This window comes from Thermobia domestica, chromosome 12, assembly GCF_964235325.1.
Source record: "Thermobia domestica chromosome 12, izTheDome1.hap1.1, whole genome shotgun sequence".
Lineage (NCBI taxonomy): Eukaryota > Metazoa > Arthropoda > Insecta > Zygentoma > Lepismatidae > Thermobia > Thermobia domestica.
In genome coordinates, this window is record NC_137465.1 from 41,528,490 (window position 1) to 41,548,196 (window position 19,707).

General features: G+C 36.5%; 1 protein-coding gene across 3 annotated transcripts in view; it reads left to right on the plus strand.

Moving 5' to 3' along the window:
* Positions 1-19,707, plus strand: part of LOC145666430 (uncharacterized) — a 150,275-nt gene that overhangs the window by 90,912 nt on the left and 39,656 nt on the right. For 2 of the 3 annotated variants that reach the window (XM_081733647.1, XM_081733649.1), the window contains exons 11-13: positions 3,296-3,411; positions 9,494-12,916; positions 17,672-17,900. In XM_081733647.1, the coding sequence (XP_081589773.1) occupies positions 3,296-3,411; positions 9,494-12,916; positions 17,672-17,900 (3,768 nt within the window). The remainder of the gene's footprint in view (positions 1-3,295; positions 3,412-9,493; positions 12,917-17,671; positions 17,901-19,707) is intronic. The other variant, XM_081733650.1, reaches the window with a different exon arrangement.

Sequence of the window (19,707 nt, forward strand, 5' to 3'; positions counted from 1 at the left end):
ACTAACTTTCAGACATTTAGAATGCAAGGACATTGCTAGAGAATAATATTCTAATTGTACAGAAATTTAGCTTAATTTCTTCTCTTAATTCTTGTTTGTGAATAGGAACAAAACTTCTATTATAACTCTTCCAACCCCAGATTAAAGAAGTTTCTCCCTTGTGTGTCTTGTGTTAAATAACGTAAAATTACATTATGCGATTATTCCAAAGCGTATTTCGCATAAGCGTAGCTTTTTAAAAATAATAAATACATATTTTGGAATGTACTTGGATTGATAGAGAATCAGTATTAAGTTTCATGTGACAGTTTTATTTGTGCTAGAGACTAAGAGAAGTATTAACGTTGATGGAATGATAAAAGTGGAAACAAGCAGGTCGAGAATAATCAAGCACGCTGTTGACCTCCAAACTACTAGTTTCCGTTAGCAGTAAATTAGAAAATTCAATTTTAAAAAAATGGCTACTTACCAATGAATCTTCCCTTGGAAAGCCTAATAAATATTTTTCAAACGTTTCGGCACTCGAAACTGGTTCCGTCCTCAGTGGCAAGGTGAAAAGGATTAAAACGGATAGGAGATAAAAGGTGTATAAAAACAAGGAATACATACCACTAAATAAATAAATATAACGTAAAGAGTAGATCCTGAAATGTAAGGATCAGAGCGAAGTGCAAAAGGAGTGAACTGAATCGAAGATAATGCGGTGTCTATGTTAGTCACTATTGCCAGACACAAAATATGCATCAAAGGTACGTAACCAAATTCTATTAACGTTACCAGTATCCAGATTCAATAAAGAATGATTATTTAATCTCTCGTTGTTTCTTTGTTTTGCTGAACCTGGTAACAGTGATTAGAATTTGGTTTACCTACCTTTGATGCATATTTTGAGTCTGGCAATAGTGACATAACATAGACACTGCGCTATCTTCGATTCAGTTCACTCTTTTGCACTTCGCTCTGATCGTCATATTTCAGGATCTACTCTTTACGTTACATTTATTTACTTAGTGGTATGCATTCCTTTTTTTACACCTTTTATCTCCTATCCGTTTTAATCCTTCTCACCTTGGCACTGAGGACGGAACCAGCTTCGAGTGCCGAAACGTTTGAAAAATATTTATTAGGCTTTCCAAGGGAGGATTCATTAGTAATTAGCCAATTCTTTGTTAATTTGAATCATCCTCTAATGCGCCCATATAATCGCAATTAGAAAATTCGTGTTAAAATAATACTGATGTCTGTCGATCATTACAACTACATCAATTCACAACTAACTTTCGTGTTGTAACTTTTATTATTTAATGACAACAACGTACTTAAAAAATATAAGAAATAAAGCAAAGGAAGTAGGTTTTAATTATATCATTATAGCTTCGTAACTGTAAAAATAAGAAATTCGTGACACATTATGTCATGCAACCGTGGTAGTTGACAGTCAACTATACTTGTATTATAGTATTAAAGAGTTGTCAGTTATGTAACTCGGTGGTCAAAACAAGCATTGCCGATTCACGGATTTAATCGTGAATTTCAGTACCCTTTTGAAAAAATATTTTTCATAGGTCATCAGCTATTGTTTAAAATTAGACTCTGCGATGATTACCTCTACTCTTTTTTGTGAAGTATAAATGACCCACCTAAAATAAAAGTAACCATTTCCATGTTTCAGTTTCAAACTTCTGTTGATAATTTCGACTTATTGAGCGGCAGTCTACAGAGCAAACTATAAAGATGATTTACGAAAAAAGCAAAATAATTATGGTCGTTGGTTAATGCGAATGGAATATCCGATTTTACGTGCAGTGGGAAGTCACCTTCTGTAATGCAACCAGTAGATGGTCAGATGCACGCGTGCAAAAGTTCGTATATGTTTAGTGAACAGGCCAGGGTACCTAATCGATCAGGAGGCAGAGTGTAGTTGAACAGGGTCATGTGAAAGTACACCATAGGAAACATACAGTTTCGCATGATTTTCCTTTAATACTTGTAGTTCACACTGGAGCGTTCTGCACTTAGTTTCGAAAACATGAACAGTGTGTTTGAACTAGAAGTGGGAAATGAACGCTTCATACGTTGTTGATTTGTGAAATATCATGTCTCGCACTCACTGACTAAGGAACACCGTGGAAGACTTTGAAAAGTGTTTGCACAATTACAGACGAATTGGGCATACATCATACCACTGGTGTTCAGAGGCTTCACGCAATCAATAATAAAAAGGCTGGTTTCGTGGGTTCTACGTGAGTTAAACAGGCTGAGAAGAATCACCGTTTGGAGGTGTACCGTTCTCTGAGTGCTCTGACAATCGTAAATGGTCGGTCTAGAGGGAATAGGGATCCATTGTGTCTTTCCCCATTGAGGCGAACAAAATACTTTGCCACTGGATCGTTACAGTCCTGAACTACGAAATGCACCGCAAGCATGCCCGGAAGCCCGGAAGCATCCAGCGTTAGTCCGTGGACATGGTCTCCTGATTCAGGACGGTAGTCTCTCCATGAGTTGCAGTATGAAACCCGTCCTTACCTACCGTATTCTCCTGACTTCTTTCTCACCAACTATCATTCTTTCGGCATATGAATTACTACTTGCCAGAGAAGAGCCTGATGACCAATCGGCGTAACGTTTGGTTGAGGACTATCTCGCAAATCCAAGACTTCGTTCGTCAAGGAATTTCACTTTGGCTAAGCGATGGTAGAAATGCGACTGTAGCCAGAGACTACTTTGAGTAACCAAATGGTATACTTCTATTTTTTGGCATTTGACACGTCAGACGGGCATTTCAATTGCACCAACCCAATACTTCCTACATTAATCTTTCACTTCAGCAAATCATTTAAATAAATAAATCATTGAAATTTTTAACTAGTTACCAGCATTATCGAAATAATTTTTATCAGTACCAGAACGATGTGTAGAACCTTGGTTGAGATGATTACAGGGTGAAGGTACCACAGTACAGGATGATTACAGGATACCAAGGTCTGTGTATAAGATGAAGGTAGGAGGATAATATAAACGTAATTCATGGGTGTTGGGTAATAACAATTCTTAATAAATTGTTGCCAGAAGATAAAATAAACTAGCTTATTTTGTTTGCGCCAGTGAACCTTCGGGTTCTTTCTCTCTCTCTCTCTCTCTCTCTCTCATATATATATATATATATATATATATATATATATATTCCATTGTTATGTCTATAATGTTTTCAATAATAATAAAGTAATAGTGCTGATTGATATTAATTATGACAATGATTAATTATGTCCTTTCTTAATATTTATATCTTCTTTAGTAGCGGATCTCATGGTCGATACTCTGTACAGTCTAGTGCTTCTCATGTGTCTGGTGCTGGTGTTCCTGACTCACGGTATTTACCCTCTAGTACACTACCGCATTCCCGTGGTGGAGGTAAGTTCATTAAGTATTTGAGTTAACTTCTATAGAAACTTTTGTTCTACATAGGTTGGATAAAAATTAATGGCAACATTTCTCAATTCAAAGGGTTGCTATAAGAGTTCCGTAGCTAATAAGGGAATGAGACGAAGAAGATTGTGTCTAGTGGTTACGACTGTGTGTTATTCAGTAAAAAGTAGAGGAGGAAAGTGGAAGCACCATAACAATTGCTTTCGGAAGGACGAACAACGTGCGTCGATCAGGATTGAAGTGGCACAGAGAGCAGTGTACAGTCAGCGACAAAAGTTCTTACCGTTTAGTAAAATTTATTTTGGAAATAACTGTGATATGGCTGGAAAGTACAACGGTAATATGGCTGGAACGTATAGAAAGTTACATTCTTTTTAATTTTCTGAAAACTGTACTTAAATTGTCCTTCCATTGTAAAGTTATTTACGAAACTATTTTCATCAAACGGGAAGAACTTTTGTCGCTGACTGTACAACAACGTTTTCAGAGACTTTGTGAACCATATAGTGATGCATCGTTGCTGTATCGTACGGTGACGCGGTAGGTGAAAGTGTGAAGACAGGGATTCTGCACCATGCAGTACGTCAAGGAAAAACGGGTTACGGTTTACAGCTTACTGTTGTAACATCTTGCGACAACACCTTCGTCCTGCCACGAAAAAGTGATGGCATGTTCGGATACACATTTCATCATCTTTCATGATAGTGCGCGGTCACACGGTTGACACTATGATATAACGCCTGTGTCAGTGACAGTGGGAGGTATTGCAACATCTGCTTTATTTATCTGATATGAGCCCGTGCGAATACGACCTTTTCGCAAGGAGCACTACAATACAAGAGAAGTAACCATCCGTGCTATATGGCGGTCATTGTGGGGCATCGACAAAAAGGGATGCGCTGACGGTGTACGACGCCTTCCAAGCGTGTCACAGAAGGTAGAAATAAGAGGCGATTGTGTTGAAGGAGTGTAACAGGTGTTCTTCTGCCCATAAAGCTAGGTACAAATTATAATAATGTTGCTATTACTTTTTATCCGACCTATATAGTAACGTCATTATAACTAAATTGTCGTCGATAACAATAATTGTGTACTTTAAAAAATGCCAGTGATACTACAAAGCAGTATATAAATTCAGCCAAAATTGCGGCCACATACGAGTCACTGCTATATGGGTAAAGAACTAGTCAGTGTATAAAGGAAACTACCTAATGATTCCCAGTGTAGAATTATTTTATCCCAAACCAGCTTAATATTTTCATCTATCGAGTTACAAACACCTTCAGTGGTATATTATTAAGAAGAAATCTCGGAAAAGTTAATATATAATAAAAAAACAACAAAACACACAATTCAAGTAATAATGATAAGCTAGTGATAAGTAATCATCACAACAAAGAAGGAAATGTTGGGCCAGGCTTCTTTTATATTCACAAATTGCTGTAGTACATGAAGCAAAATTAGAAATGAAGTGACAGTTCAAAAACGTGTGGAAATTTGTGTTAAGAAGGAAATTTACGTCAGGGGACATGAAAGTCACAGAGAGGGGCCAATGAAAAATGTGGTAGTTACAGATGGAGAATTTCTGTTAGAAGAGCAGTAATATTACAATGTTGTCACCTTGTAACACATGTTCAAGTGTTCGTCAAGCGAGGTGGAATGAGCACCCCGTACACCTCAACACAATACTTACGACGTGGCAAGAAGGCAACACGTGCTACTCCAAACGGCAACGTGGACTACTAGAATAAAGTATACGAGTTTTTTTTTTTTTTTATTATTATTTATTTTAAATATCTCTGTTAAGTCACCAAAGAAGAACCATGTGAGTGAAACGAGGATGAATCAGAGGTATTTATTGGATGTCTCTTATCTCCCACACCGATGGACACTTCTATGCAGCCATTATTCAGTAGCGAGCGTGAAAACATGGAGTGCAATCGAAGCGAGAATCAAAACTTCTGAAACGGTGGAATGTGTATGTTATCTTTGTGATGGAGTGTTGGAAGGTCAAACTAGTATCTAATATCGGACAGGTTTGGCATCTGGATTTCTGGCAATTCTTCGATGTAAATGTAATAATCTTTCAAGGGACTAGTTTTCGTAGTGAATGTTTGGAGATTGGGTGACTTTCAGTGAACGATTTTAGGGCCGGTTGGGAAAGTTTTTTTTGGTTTCAAGTGATGTGATGGTTATAGTTAGTTGAGCTATAATTCAGCGTACTTGTCAGCAGCGAGGCTACGTGAAAAGTGGATCTAGAGCTTGACGTGGGATCCAAACCACGAGCTTCCGTCGGAAATCGAACCCGAGTCCCAACACCGAAGACACGTACACTAACCATATAGCCATGAAAGAGCTCGTGGTAGTATAATGGGATAAGTAAGATTAATCATTAATTTCTATAGGGAACAGAAGTTACAGTTGTATTGAATATTGAGTACAGAATTTCAAAGTAGTTTTTTGTTTGTTTGTTTTTGATGGAGCTGTGCAACACTGAATTATTTTATTAATAAGGTTGAGGAAATATCTTCTGTTGGAGATCGTTGACGAAAGGATCCTGAGGTAATTATTGAGGTATAATGTGGGACGGATATGGATTTCCCGAATGGCTAAGATATAGAGAAAGGGACGTTTTACTATGGTGAAGGTGGGTGCTCTTGAAATTGAGGTATTACCGTAATCATAATTTGTTAAAAAATAATGAATTTGGCGAGTTTTCTGGTCAATGGAAATTTACATTAGTGATCTACAGAGATATACGTCAGTTGTAAATTTGTGAGAATGTAATTAATGCATACTTTCAGTCTGAGGATTGAGAGCTATCTTTCTTCGAAATCTCGCTGATGCTTTTATTTATTGTGGCATTGAGGGAATAACGGGTTGTTTGTTTAGTTCATTAGTTTTTTACTGTTTCTTAACCCTTTTAAATTATATCGTATATTTTAAAGCCATGTACCGAATTAAATCTGCCATTTTGAATTGATATAGTACCTTTATTACGCATTGTACAAGTTTCTGTTGTACATTTATTAAGAGCAAGTACATTGACTTGAAGTATGCCCAAAGAAACAATGCAAAGAGTTCATGGATTGTATTTATGGCGCAGCTTCTTGCGGATTCCCTTCATGAGGATTTCAACAGACACTTTCTTGATCGGCCTGGAGCAGCAGTCCACTTTCGCTGAAACTCCTGAATGGTTTTCGTAGCCTCACCTGTTCCTCAAAACGCCATTCACTCTCGCCCAATAACGCGCCCTAATGCCGGCACTACGGGACGTTAGGTGGGTTCATGCCTTTTTTGACAAATTCGATCCCGTTGTTCTTCATGAACTCTATCGTCGCTTTGGCGTACTGGGCTGGGGCGAGATCAGGCCACAAGATAGTTCTCGTCGAATTTCCCCACTGCGACCGTTATTTCGGATCGTGGGAAATGCTGTCCAGGTGAGACAGTATAGAATTGTTCGCCAGGAAGCACTGAAAAGTCGGCCTTGACGTAGGTTTCGTCGTCCATAATGATGTGGCGATTTTCGCGTCCGAGGTAGTCATATAGAGTTTGCGAGCACGTGATGTGATGACTATGCGCTGATTTTCTGAAACTCGTGGCACCTTTTGTTTTTTATGTCCTCATATCTTCTCGTTGCATCGATCTCTGCACCATGCTGACGCTTATGTTGCACTTCCTGGAAACATCCCTACCGAAGCACTAGGATTCTTCTTGGGCGCGGTGGTTCAGTGATAGAGCGTTCACCTCCGGTACTTGGGGTCACTGGTTCGATCTCAGCTCGCGCCGTGTGGACATTGTGGTGGACAAACCGTGCTCGTGGGTTTTCTCGGGATTCTCCCGTTTCCTTTCACTTTCTTCATTCCACCATTTCACTCATCTCTCATCATCACCGTCTCCTTTAGCCTAACCGGCATAACCGTGGGACGTAAAACTTAGATTTCATTTCATTTAGGATTCTTCTTTATGGCACTCACGATCCTTTTGTGAAGTCGAGGGTTACGTGAGCCCGTAAGGATTTCGATTGACTGAGTCGTAATGTACTGTGTCAGTATGGTTTGGACAGTTCTGCGTGGCATTTTCAGGTCCTTCGCAATCAAACTCCACGGGCGACAAGGATTTTGGAGCCATTTGTTGACGACTCATTGATGGCGATCTCTTTCATTCATTGCTGTATCTGTACCCTGCAACATAAAACAATGAAAAGTGTATCAATTTCTAAGTTAATATACGTGCTATCAATACATGTAAAACATAAACTTGTACAATGCATAATAAAGGTACTACATTGATTTAAAAATTGAAGATTTAATTCGGTACCTGCCTTATATGATAGGGTAATATCTTCATTATTCGATTCTTTTTACTTCGGTTTTATGTTTTTGTTTTTTCAAGTGTGGAAACATTGTTGAACACGTTACGTACTGTTTCACGCCTTTCTGCGTCGAAACATAGAGTGTGATGACGTCATAACTTAAATTAAACTAATTTTTTGTTACGTCGATTTTTATTATTTTTGGTGGGCACACTTTTGCACTTAGAAGATTGAAATTTCGCGCACACATTCAGTGCACCCGTTAGTATTTTTCAGATTTTTTTAAGATTGCGTTAACACAGGAGGGTCAGAGGGACAAAAGGATAAAAAGGGATATTTTTAAACAAAAGATCACTTTTTTGAGATTTTTCCCACCCCAGATACATGATGGCGACATGTGAATGGTATCGTTTGAAAGGTCGTTCTATTCTGAAAAGCATGAGATATAAACCATGATCCTAGGATAAATAGGGATGTTTCAGGAAATGTTTACCTGAGATCCTGTTTTATACGGGAATATTGGGTATTGTGGGGATATTCCTAGCAGATTGGTAAATATTTTTTACTTTACTTTTCTAGATAGAAGCCTGAAATTCTGTACACATATTCAGTATAACCCTTAATATTTTTCAGTTGATTTTGAGATCTCTGCGTTAACACAGAGGGTGTCCAGAGGGGCAAAAAGGTTAAAAAAAAGGGGGGGTATTTGTAACAAAAAATCCCTATTTTCCCTCAAAATTTCCGCCCCAGAGATGTGACAGAGAAATGTGAATTGTACTGTTTAGAGAATGAAGTACAAAACATGACCTTATGACGTCTCAGGAAATTTTTATATTACATCCGGATGTTTTAGGGTCATCTGGGGCATTGTGGGGATGTTCTTATCTCATTGGTAAATTTTTTTACCGCCCTTACTATTCAAGATAGAAAGTCTGAAATTTTGAACACACATTTCGCTCACCCCATAGTATGTTTGTTGATTTTGAGATCTGTGCGTTAACACATGTTCCAGAGGGGCAAAAAGATTAAAAAAGGGGCATTTCTTCACCAAAAATCCCTATTTTCCCTCAGCATTTCCCGCCTCAAGGACGCGATAGGGAAATGTGAACGGTACCAGTTGAAAGACTGTTCCATTCTGAAGAGAATGAGGTACGAACTATGATTCTAGGATAAATAGAGATGATGCTATAGCTGCTTGACTGAAAGTCTATAATTTATCTTTAAAAGACAATAATTTAAAGGGTTAAATGGTATTGCGTGGAAGCATGTGTAACTCGATCGATGAAGGTATTCCGATCATTTAAGATTAAGATTATTAAATTGTTTCCTTATAATGTATTAATCTTCTGTGTATCATACAAAAATCACTTCGATAGTTGAATCGAATACTCTTCCTCAGAAGGAACACAGATATGGAGAGTTATTTATTGTTTATACCATATGAAGGAGTTATTTTGAAGCATCTTAACTATATTTAAAAATCAATATTTGAATATTCTAAACAATGGTATACAAATAATACAACTGAAGTAAGTTACGTTGTACTTAATCCTTTACTTTTTCATGTCTCTAGTGCTTATTCGAATGGTAAATTGAAGTGAAATGAAATGTTTAGTTTTCACTGTTATATTCTCCACTTGGTTGCTAAATATATTTGGACTCATTTTATTACATTTTCGTATTTTGTGTAAAGGTTGTTAAGTTCTCTCTAGTGATGATGATAACGTTCAGACATCTCCATTTGCTTTACAGGAAGCAAGATGAAAGGACCGAGATACACAAAACCAAAATCAAAGCTGATGCCAGATGACCGAAATTTGTATGAAGAAGAGAGAGACCGTCCAGTAACACAGAAACATCGAAGATCGCCGCTTGAGGAAATGCATCATCTTGTACATAAACAAGGTTCCTCTGGTTTGATAACATTGGATGAAGACGAGGATATTGGATACCCTCGTATTAGGGGAAGATCCGGTGTAAGGGGACGAATGGGTAGAAGATATATGTCTCCTGGTAGAGGAGCGAGAAAATGGTCGTCAGAAGATGCAGCGTTCTCTCGCCAAATGAGTGACGCAGCGAAATTCCGAAAACCTATGCCAAAGAAACGGAGACAGTTGGCAATCGCAGATTATGCTTACAATGAAGAACTGGAAGAAGAGGAAGAATTGGATGAAGAAGAAGAGGAAATGGAAGAAGAACTCGAAGAAGAAGAAGAGCATCTTGACGAAGAGGAAGATGATGATGAGATATTTGCTTTGGAAGAGGGTGAAATTTATAACCCAGAGTGGTATAGGAAAAACAAAGCTAAGAAAGTACCTAAATATCCACGAGGCATAATGAGAAGAGGTGCTACTAGAAGTTTACGTAGAAAGCCCAGGGCAGTGTCTGTTTCGAGAGGACGAGTAAGAAGTATGCCTGGACCTTACCGAACAGCCTCGGATATTGCTTTAAATGAAGCAGATGACTTTGAAGAAAATGCTGCCCTGTATGGTGAGTTTGCTATTAGGAGGGAAGGGGAGAGGCCGTTTGAACCACCTTTCCAGAAGAAGCGCCCACCGGCGAAAAGAACTTACACGCCAAGGGTAAGAGGAGGAAGGGGTAAATATGCGAATCTAATGATGGGTGAAGTGTTTCCTCATTCAAGAAAAGGCCGTCCAAGAGCTGATGAGGTCGATGACGAATTCAATGTTTCACCTTCGAAAACAGATATCGATTCCACTCCTTTGACTAGAGAAGAAATAGCGGAAATACATAAGAGAATTGCTAGTAATAATGCTAAACAAATATCACCTTCAAAATCAAGGAAGAAACAACAGGGTTTACCGATATTGATGGACGCACTACATGGTGGTGAAATGGCACAAACTCAGAGACAGAGTTTATCTCCTGACGAACCTTGTCCAATGCCAGGACCGTCATTGAAAAAACCAAGAAAAAGTAGAACGCCGAAAACAAAATTAGTTGAAAGAAATTTAGGTAACAGTAGTACTAGTAGTAGTGGTCTGACTGCGACTGAACGTATTCAAAATACACAAACATCGCATCATGGAGATGAATCGGATGAACTTGAATTAATAAGTCCTAGTAAGGAGAGTGGTTTTTCGGTTCAGAGTGAAAGTCATTTAAAAAATTATGGAGTTATACAGAGTAACATTATATCTAATACGCCTTCCTCAACAACAGAGCATGAGTCGCACGAGAAGATAACGCCTATCATAACCACACCAGAAGAAACTGATATTGATAAAAATATTACCATGTCACCAACCCAGGAACAGCAACAGATATTGCCAGAAAAGAAGAAACGATCTCGTAGTAGAAAACCTTCCACGAAGTCTTCAAATCAGCAAGTAACACAAGATCAAAGTATTGCGGGAACTCTTCACTCCCAAGAAATATCAGATGATGTATTAGCTATTCCTGGTTGTTCGGGCTTGTCAAAAGGAGCTAAAGGCCGTGGGTCTAAAACGAAAAAGGCTGAACCAAGAAAGCTTGTCATTAAAACACAAGGTACTACGTTATCTAGTGAATTTCGTGGAGGACAATCTAGCGTTTCAAATAGTACAAAAACAGCGAGTAAGGAAACAATAAAAGTCGTGGGAAATGAAGTTGTAATCGCAGGTGAAACACAAGGAAGGAAAGCTATAGTTGTGCAGGGGAAAATAATTGGTTATGTTCATTCCAAAACACAGAGTAAGAATAGCGAATCAAATGACAATGTGGAGAAACCAGCAGAAAAGCCAGAAGTAGGAAAACAAGAAGAGGTGCAACGGAAACCCGTTGAAGAAGTCAAAGAAGATAAGATAGAACAAGCCAAAATAAAAGAACCCAAGGTTGAAGAGGCCAAAGTAGAAGAACCCATAGTAGAGGAGTCCAAACCAGAAGAACTTAAAGTAGAAGGGCCCAAAGTGGAAGAACCTAAAGTAGAAAACCCCGTAGAGGAAGAACCAGCTCCAGTTAGTGTGCCGGAACAAGTGAAAGTTGAACCCGTAATCGAGTCGCAAAAACCTGTAGCGGAATTGAAGATAAAAGGTAAAAAGCGAAAGAAAGCTAAAGTAGAGGAACCAGAAGCGGATATAAGTGAAGAAGATATGCCGTTAGTTGAACTGAAAGAAAAAAAAGTCCCAACTCCTATACAGAAGCCAGCAAAGAGAACACCTCGACAGAAGAAACCGAAAGAAAGTCACGTGCAAATGGAGCCAGAAACAAGCGTCGAGGAAGCACCCCGACAGAAGAAGCAAAAAGTCAGTCACATTCAAGTTGAGCCAGAGGCAAGCATAAAGGATGTGCCTCGACAGAAAAAGCAGAAAGGCAGTCACATGCAAATTGAGCCAGAAACAAATGTTGAGGAAGCGCCTCGACAAAAGAGACAGAAAGCCAGTAGTATAGAAATTGAGCCAGAAACAAGCATTGAGGAAGCACCTCGACAGAGGAGGCAGAAGGCCAGTAATATAGAAATTGAGCCAGAAGGAAGAGTCGAGGAAGCACCTCGACAGAAGAAGCAGAAAAGCAGTCACATACAAATCGAACCTGAGGCAGGCGTAGAAGTACCTGTACAAAAGAAGCAGAAAGGCGGTCACATACAAATTGTGCCAGAAGCAAGCTTCGAGGAAACGCCTCGACAAAAGAGGCGAAGAGGAAGTAATGTACAGGTAGAACTGGAAGAAGCAGGTGTAGGGGAGGAGGAAGAAAAAGTAGACGAAACAGATGTACCCCCTACAAGAATGTCGCGGTCACGGAAGAGAACCGGAACGAGTTTAGTAGAACCGGAGGAAATTCCTGAGGAAACGCCACCGTCAACCAAACGCAGAACACCACGTCAGAAAGTACAAAAGAAATACGTAGATGATTTTGTAATGGACTTTGAGCTGGAAGATGAACTTCCTGTCAGAGCAGTGAGTACTCCACCACCGCCACCGAAAGAACAGTTGCGCGCTGTTAGGAGATTACCATCAAGACAAAAGTCAAGAACTGTTGAAACAGATTTGAACAGTTCCACGGAACATGAAATTGAAACTAGGGAAAAGACTGTTGTTTCACCGGTTGAGCCTGAAGTTACCTCTCCTGATGCTGGTAAATACAGTTCAGATGTGCCTGAAAGTAGTCCTGCACTTAGGTCAGATGAACTATATACAGATTATGAAGTCGAACAAATAAGGACTACTTTGTCTGCAGGTTAGTTTCTCTTTGTCTGTTTATCTATTTATTTATTTATTTGTTAATATACAAGGTTGTCTAGAAAGTATTGAGCCTTTGGAGTTCAAAATTGAGAATAGTAATGATGATTTGAAAGTAATATTATAAAACCACATAAGTACAGTTTTGTTCAACGACCTTCTGCCATTTTTCCGACACCATAATCTTATCGGTATAGAACTTCTGTGGTTTCATATCAAAAAATAGTGACATGATTTTCACAGGTCTCTTTTCAACGAACTTAAAAAGTTCGTTACCGAATTTCTTTCTCTCTCTGTGGTGTATATATATATATATATATATATATATATATATATATATATATATATATATATATATATGTATGTATGTATGTATGTATGTATGTATGTATGTATGTATGTATGTATGTATGTATGTATGTATGTATGTATGTATGTATGTATGTATGTATGTATGTATGTATGTATGTATGTATGTATGTATGTATGTATGTATGTATGTATGTATGTATGTATGTATGTATGTATGTATGTATGTATGTATGTATGTATGTATGTATGTATGTATGTATGTATGTATGTATGTATGTATGTATGTATGTATGTATGTATGTATGTATGTATGTATGTATGTATGTATGTATGTATGTATGTATGTATGTATGTATGTATGTATGTATGTATGTATGTATGTATGTATGTATGTATGTATGTATGTATGTATGTATGTATGTATGTATGTATGTATGTATGTATGTATGTATGTATGTATGTATGTATGTATGTATGTATGTATGTATGTATGTATGTATGTATGTATGTATGTATGTATGTATGTATGTATGTATGTATGTATGTATGTATGTATGTATGTATGTATGTATGTATGTATGTATGTATGTATGTATGTATGTATGTATGTATGTATGTATGTATGTATGTATGTATGTATGTATGTATGTATGTATGTATGTATGTATGTATGTATGTATGTATGTATGTATGTATGTATGTATGTATGTATGTATGTATGTATGTATGTATGTATGTATGTATGTATGTATGTATGTATGTATGTATGTATGTATGTATGTATGTATGTATGTATGTATGTATGTATGTATGTATGTATGTATGTATGTATGTATGTATGTATGTATGTATGTATGTATGTATGTATGTATGTATGTATGTATGTATGTATGTATGTATGTATGTATGTATGTATGTATGTATGTATGTATGTATGTATGTATGTATGTATGTATGTATGTATGTATGTATGTATGTATGTATGTATGTATGTATGTATGTATGTATGTATGTATGTATGTATGTATGTATGTATGTATGTATGTATGTATGTATGTATGTATGTATGTATGTATGTATGTATGTATGTATGTATGTATGTATGTATGTATGTATGTATGTATGTATGTATGTATGTATGTATGTATGTATGTATGTATGTATGTATGTATGTATGTATGTATGTATGTATGTATGTATGTATGTATGTATGTATGTATGTATGTATGTATGTATGTATGTATGTATGTATGTATGTATGTATGTATGTATGTATGTATGTATGTATGTATGTATGTATGTATGTATGTATGTATGTATGTATGTATGTATGTATGTATGTATGTATGTATGTATGTATGTATGTATGTATGTATGTATGTATGTATGTATGTATGTATGTATGTATGTATGTATGTATGTATGTATGTATGTATGTATGTATGTATGTATGTATGTATGTATGTATGTATGTATGTATGTATGTATGTATGTATGTATGTATGTATGTATGTATGTATGTATGTATGTATGTATGTATGTATGTATGTATGTATGTATGTATGTATGTATGTATGTATGTATGTATGTATGTATGTATGTATGTATGTATGTATGTATGTATGTATGTATGTATGTATGTATGTATGTATGTATGTATGTATGTATGTATGTATGTATGTATGTATGTATGTATGTATGTATGTATGTATGTATGTATGTATGTATGTATGTATGTATGTATGTATGTATGTATGTATGTATGTATGTATGTATGTATGTATGTATGTATGTATGTATGTATGTATGTATGTATGTATGTATGTATGTATGTATGTATGTTTGTTTGTTTGTTCAGAAACACTAAGATCAAAGCTTTTTTGGTATAAACTTTCGCAACACTGTTGAAAATGAAATGAGTAGTAAGGTATAACGTTATACGAAAAATTTCAAATCGCTTTCCTGTAAAATTAAAAACATGTAGATATGCCTGTACGTGGATTTAGCGTCGATATCTCGGGAATCGTAAGTCAGAGAGATGATATTTTGTGATTTTTTTCAATTTTGAACCTTTCATTGTGAGCATGTCTTCATAAAAAACGTATGGTAGAACGTTTTAATAGAACCTTTAAACAAAACATGTGGAAAAAATTGAGTACTCAAGGAAATTATAAGTGGGTAGATAAATAAATATATAGTAGAAGAATTGTTTAGTGAGTATAATAATAAAGTACATAGAACAATTAGTATAAAGCGTGTAGAAGTTAATAAGAAAAATAATTCTTTTCAGGCAATAATAATTTTGAAGTTCATTCTGGCAGTGCTCTTGGAGCATTCTTAACTGGTTTTGATACTAATTTTATACTATTTATGGAGTTTTGTAGAGACCGAAACAGACGATAGTATGACAGTGATAGGTCCGGGCTATATGGTGGATGTGTTAAATCCTTCCAGTAGTCTCAATTTCTAATAGCTAAAAGATGTATACGGTTTGGCGTTGTCAGTGTGGTATGGTACACCCTTTCTGTTGACCAGTTCCGGCCATTTGTTTTGAATTACTAGGGACTCGCGTTTATTGTCGACCGTACAGGTCTGAGTCTATAGTTATGCCCGGCGGCAACAGCATCTCGATGCTCTTCCAATCCCACCAAACGCCCAGCATAATCTTCCTGAGCGTCAGTGAGCTTTGCATAAACTGTGAAGCTTCTCTTTGAATCAATCACAATGTTTCTCGTACATTTAATCAAAGGTTATCCACTTCCCTTCATTCATGATCAGCCGTGCAGACAGAAAATCGATCGAGTAAATGGTTTTGAGTCTGATCCTGTGGCACCCGAATGTCGAGCTTCCTTTTGTAGCTAGTTTAGTGATGTCATAACTGCTTACATACCAGTCTTTCTTGACTTTGGCCAGAATATCATTTACTTTTGTGGTGCTTGGTCGCCCACTGCGAGGAGCATCGTGGACCTCGAGATTTCCAGAATGAAAGCGATTGAACCGTCTTTTGACTGTTGCTTTTGATAGCATATCTTCCCCATCAACAGCAGAAATTTCTTCATGAACTTGCGCTGCATTTGCGCTTTTATCAAAATAAAATTGCAGTATGGTTTATGCAATGATAAAACAATAAAATTAAATATTAGGGAAGTCTCACTCGATTTTCCTTGTTTCGTTTACTTTTTAACAAACAATTACTTAACATTAGTAATAGCTTTCTGGAGCACGAAACAAACAACGGAAATAGATCAATAATACATTATATTATTCCACTCATACGCTAGCTTAGCTATGACAGTAACAAATAATGCCGAAAATATCCAAATAAATTAAATAACACAAAATTAGCATTAGAACATGCGATGAATCAAATAACTTAGAATAATTACATTCATAAAACGTACCACAGTTTCAACGAGTTTATGTACAAAATCAGGAAGTAATCAGAAAGAAGTGACATTTCAAGGAGATGACATTGACTTTAAATGAAACAATACGGATAATGCATGTAAATTGAATAACACGAGCAGCAAAATGACAAAATAAATTACGAATACAAGATGTATAATAATCATAAGCATAACTGCGTTTGATTCTTAGATAGTTCCTATCAGCGAAATAGATAATGCCCCCTTTCGTCTATACAGAAACTGCTCCGTAACATTGTGGAATGGCCACTTAGATCAAGTAACCTCACATCCTAGACTTTTATCACTGGGTTATTGTTCAGTGTAAACATCCGGGTCAGACACCATTTTCAACAAGGCATTTTGCATGTCAGAAATAATATTTTCAAGATTCTTCGACTTGACGCGTACAACTAGATTGGATCAAACATCTGCAACTGTTTGCGGCACATGAACGGATAATACATTCTGTAATTATGCACAGTGCTTGTAAACCTTCTGAGCAATTTCTTATGAGCGATAACAGCGCAAGTTGTAATGAGTATCTGTTCACAACTATAGTATTTCAACAGATGTGTGTCACGTGGTCTTTGATGCGATTGCCGGTGAGAGAGCTGAAAAATTTAATTTTACAATCATTGTTTCATCCGTCTCTTGTAGCCTAAAGGGTATATTCATGGGACGTTAAACTATTTTTTTTTAATTTTATTTATTTTTTAACAACAGGCACGTAATCTGATTACAAAAATGGATTCAGGAGAACTATGTAGTGCCGTTTGATACTTCCATGAAAAAATTTAACCTTGATCCAGTATGCGAATTTCAAATACCGTCGAATAGAGCCTATGTTCCGATATACAATGGTTAACTCTGAATGGCCGTTTCGGAGAGAAGGTTGTCCTGGTACTTTTAATCATTTTTCTTCCTTTTTTATATTATTTAATTTCTGCACTATTGTAAAACAAATGAAAAATAGTAATGGGATTAACACCCTTGAAGAGTACATTAATGTAAATTATGTGATGTTTTAATTCTAGGAGCGCATGTCTTTGCACGGTGGACAGACAAAAACTATTACTCTGGACAGTTGTCAAAGCAAGTGAAAGAAGGACGTTGGTGTGTGAACTTCGATGATGGAGGGATGCGCCAGATGGGAGAAGAGTACATCGTGGCTGTTAATGTACTGAGAAAAGGACAGTCAATTTATGCTAAGCCACAGGATGATGCCCAGTATTACGATCCTGGAATAATTACCAAGTGTATTAGGTAAGTTCTCAGACATTTTTCCTGTGTAGTGTCTAACTGGTCAGTGATATATTAAAATTCCAATACAAAATTTTAGTGGCACGGTACTATATGGAAAAGATTTTACCGATGGATAGCATTAAAAAAAAAAAAAAAAAAGTGCACAAATGCTTCATTTCGGAGCTATAGCTTACCCTAATTGTTCGGAACGATCAAATAAAGGGTGATAATTCAATAAAATGTCAAATCAACGTCGGGTAATGGAACATAGTGCTCATATAAATCATACATTCAAACGAAGAATAATGTATCAGGAACTGAAAACCGGTACACATTAACACATTGTCTGTGGGCACTAAAAACGTTAAAAAAAGAAATCGAGTATTATAAAGGTTACATATCTTGTATCACTAATTACAATTACATTTTTGCATAGATGTTTCAAGTGAAGTGTCTAGGTTACATCAAGGGAAGCAGCAGCAGTGACAACCACATTGTTAGTGTCTATAGGACAGCCACATTATTAGTATATGCGCATACAGAAGATTATCTTCAGTTTTATATATGTAAAGAAATCACCTTCCAAGTGGTTTTAACAAAAAAAAAAAAAAAAAAAAAAAAAAAAGTTTATCGAGATCTTACTTCAGTTGTAGAACTCGCACGAAAACTGCAAAATGTGTTTATAGTGCTTCACCAGTGTAACTTAATCTGGTGAACAAGGCCACAAAACAAGTGGTCGAAACCGTACAGGGAAACTCCTAGGGATGCAAACAACGAAGTATTTCATTTATCTCCTGAATAATACGAATATTATAATTTTTCTTAACTAATGGTACCATTCATCATCCATACAAATGAAATAAATAGTATTATTTTCGTGTACTGTAGTAAAGTCCTAGACAGTTTTCATAGTGGTTCTCTTTGTGACGTGTAAAGCTAAACACTGTTCAAAATAGATCTTTCATTAGTTTCATTATTAAAAATTTGTAAAGAAGGAAATACAGAAATTGTATAGTTTGAATAATCGTTGATACAACAAATCATAATTCGCCTACGTTATTCTATAACTTTCATACGCCAGATTTATCTTTGTATTTTTTAAAGCATTTGTTTTTTCGAGTGTGTATTCACCAACTTTGTTCTATTAGACAAAATGATTGGTGCGTAAGCTCAGTGTGTAATTTACCGTTCTGTAATTCTAGCTAATTATATATTTTTTGATAGTACACAGACGCCCGGCAATCAAAAATATAAATGAAAAGAAATGAATTTATTAATGAAGCATACAAAACATAATAAGTACATATTCTTGCTAAGCGTTTATGAATTTGCTAAATTAATATGCCTGTTAGTATGGTAAAGAACTTCGGTGTGAATACTTAAAATATTTGCATGAGGGCGTAGTAGCTCAAGTAGTAGAGCGCTCACGTTTTGTGCATGAGGTCCCTGGTTCGATTGCAGCTCTCGTCAACCAGGCTTCATAGTGGAGAAATACTGTCCCCGTGGGTTTTCTCGGGTTCTTCAGTTTCCTCCCACTTTCTTCATTTTACAATTATTATCCATCTCATTATCAGAGTCCCCTTATCCCCGGTGCATAATCGTGGAACGTTAGAAAAACCTGCTGAAGCCAAACCGAGCAATGTAAAATTTGGATTTCCTTCTTGCTAAAAGTTGAAATCTACTATAATTAGAAGAGAATTCACAGACTGCGTACTCTCGAGTGCACACTGTCAAAATTTTATTTGTGGCGGCTTTTGGCTGTCTTCTTTTACAGGACTTTTTCTTATTGTGTCGGTAAAGAGTGTTTTCTACTTTACCAGCAGTATTA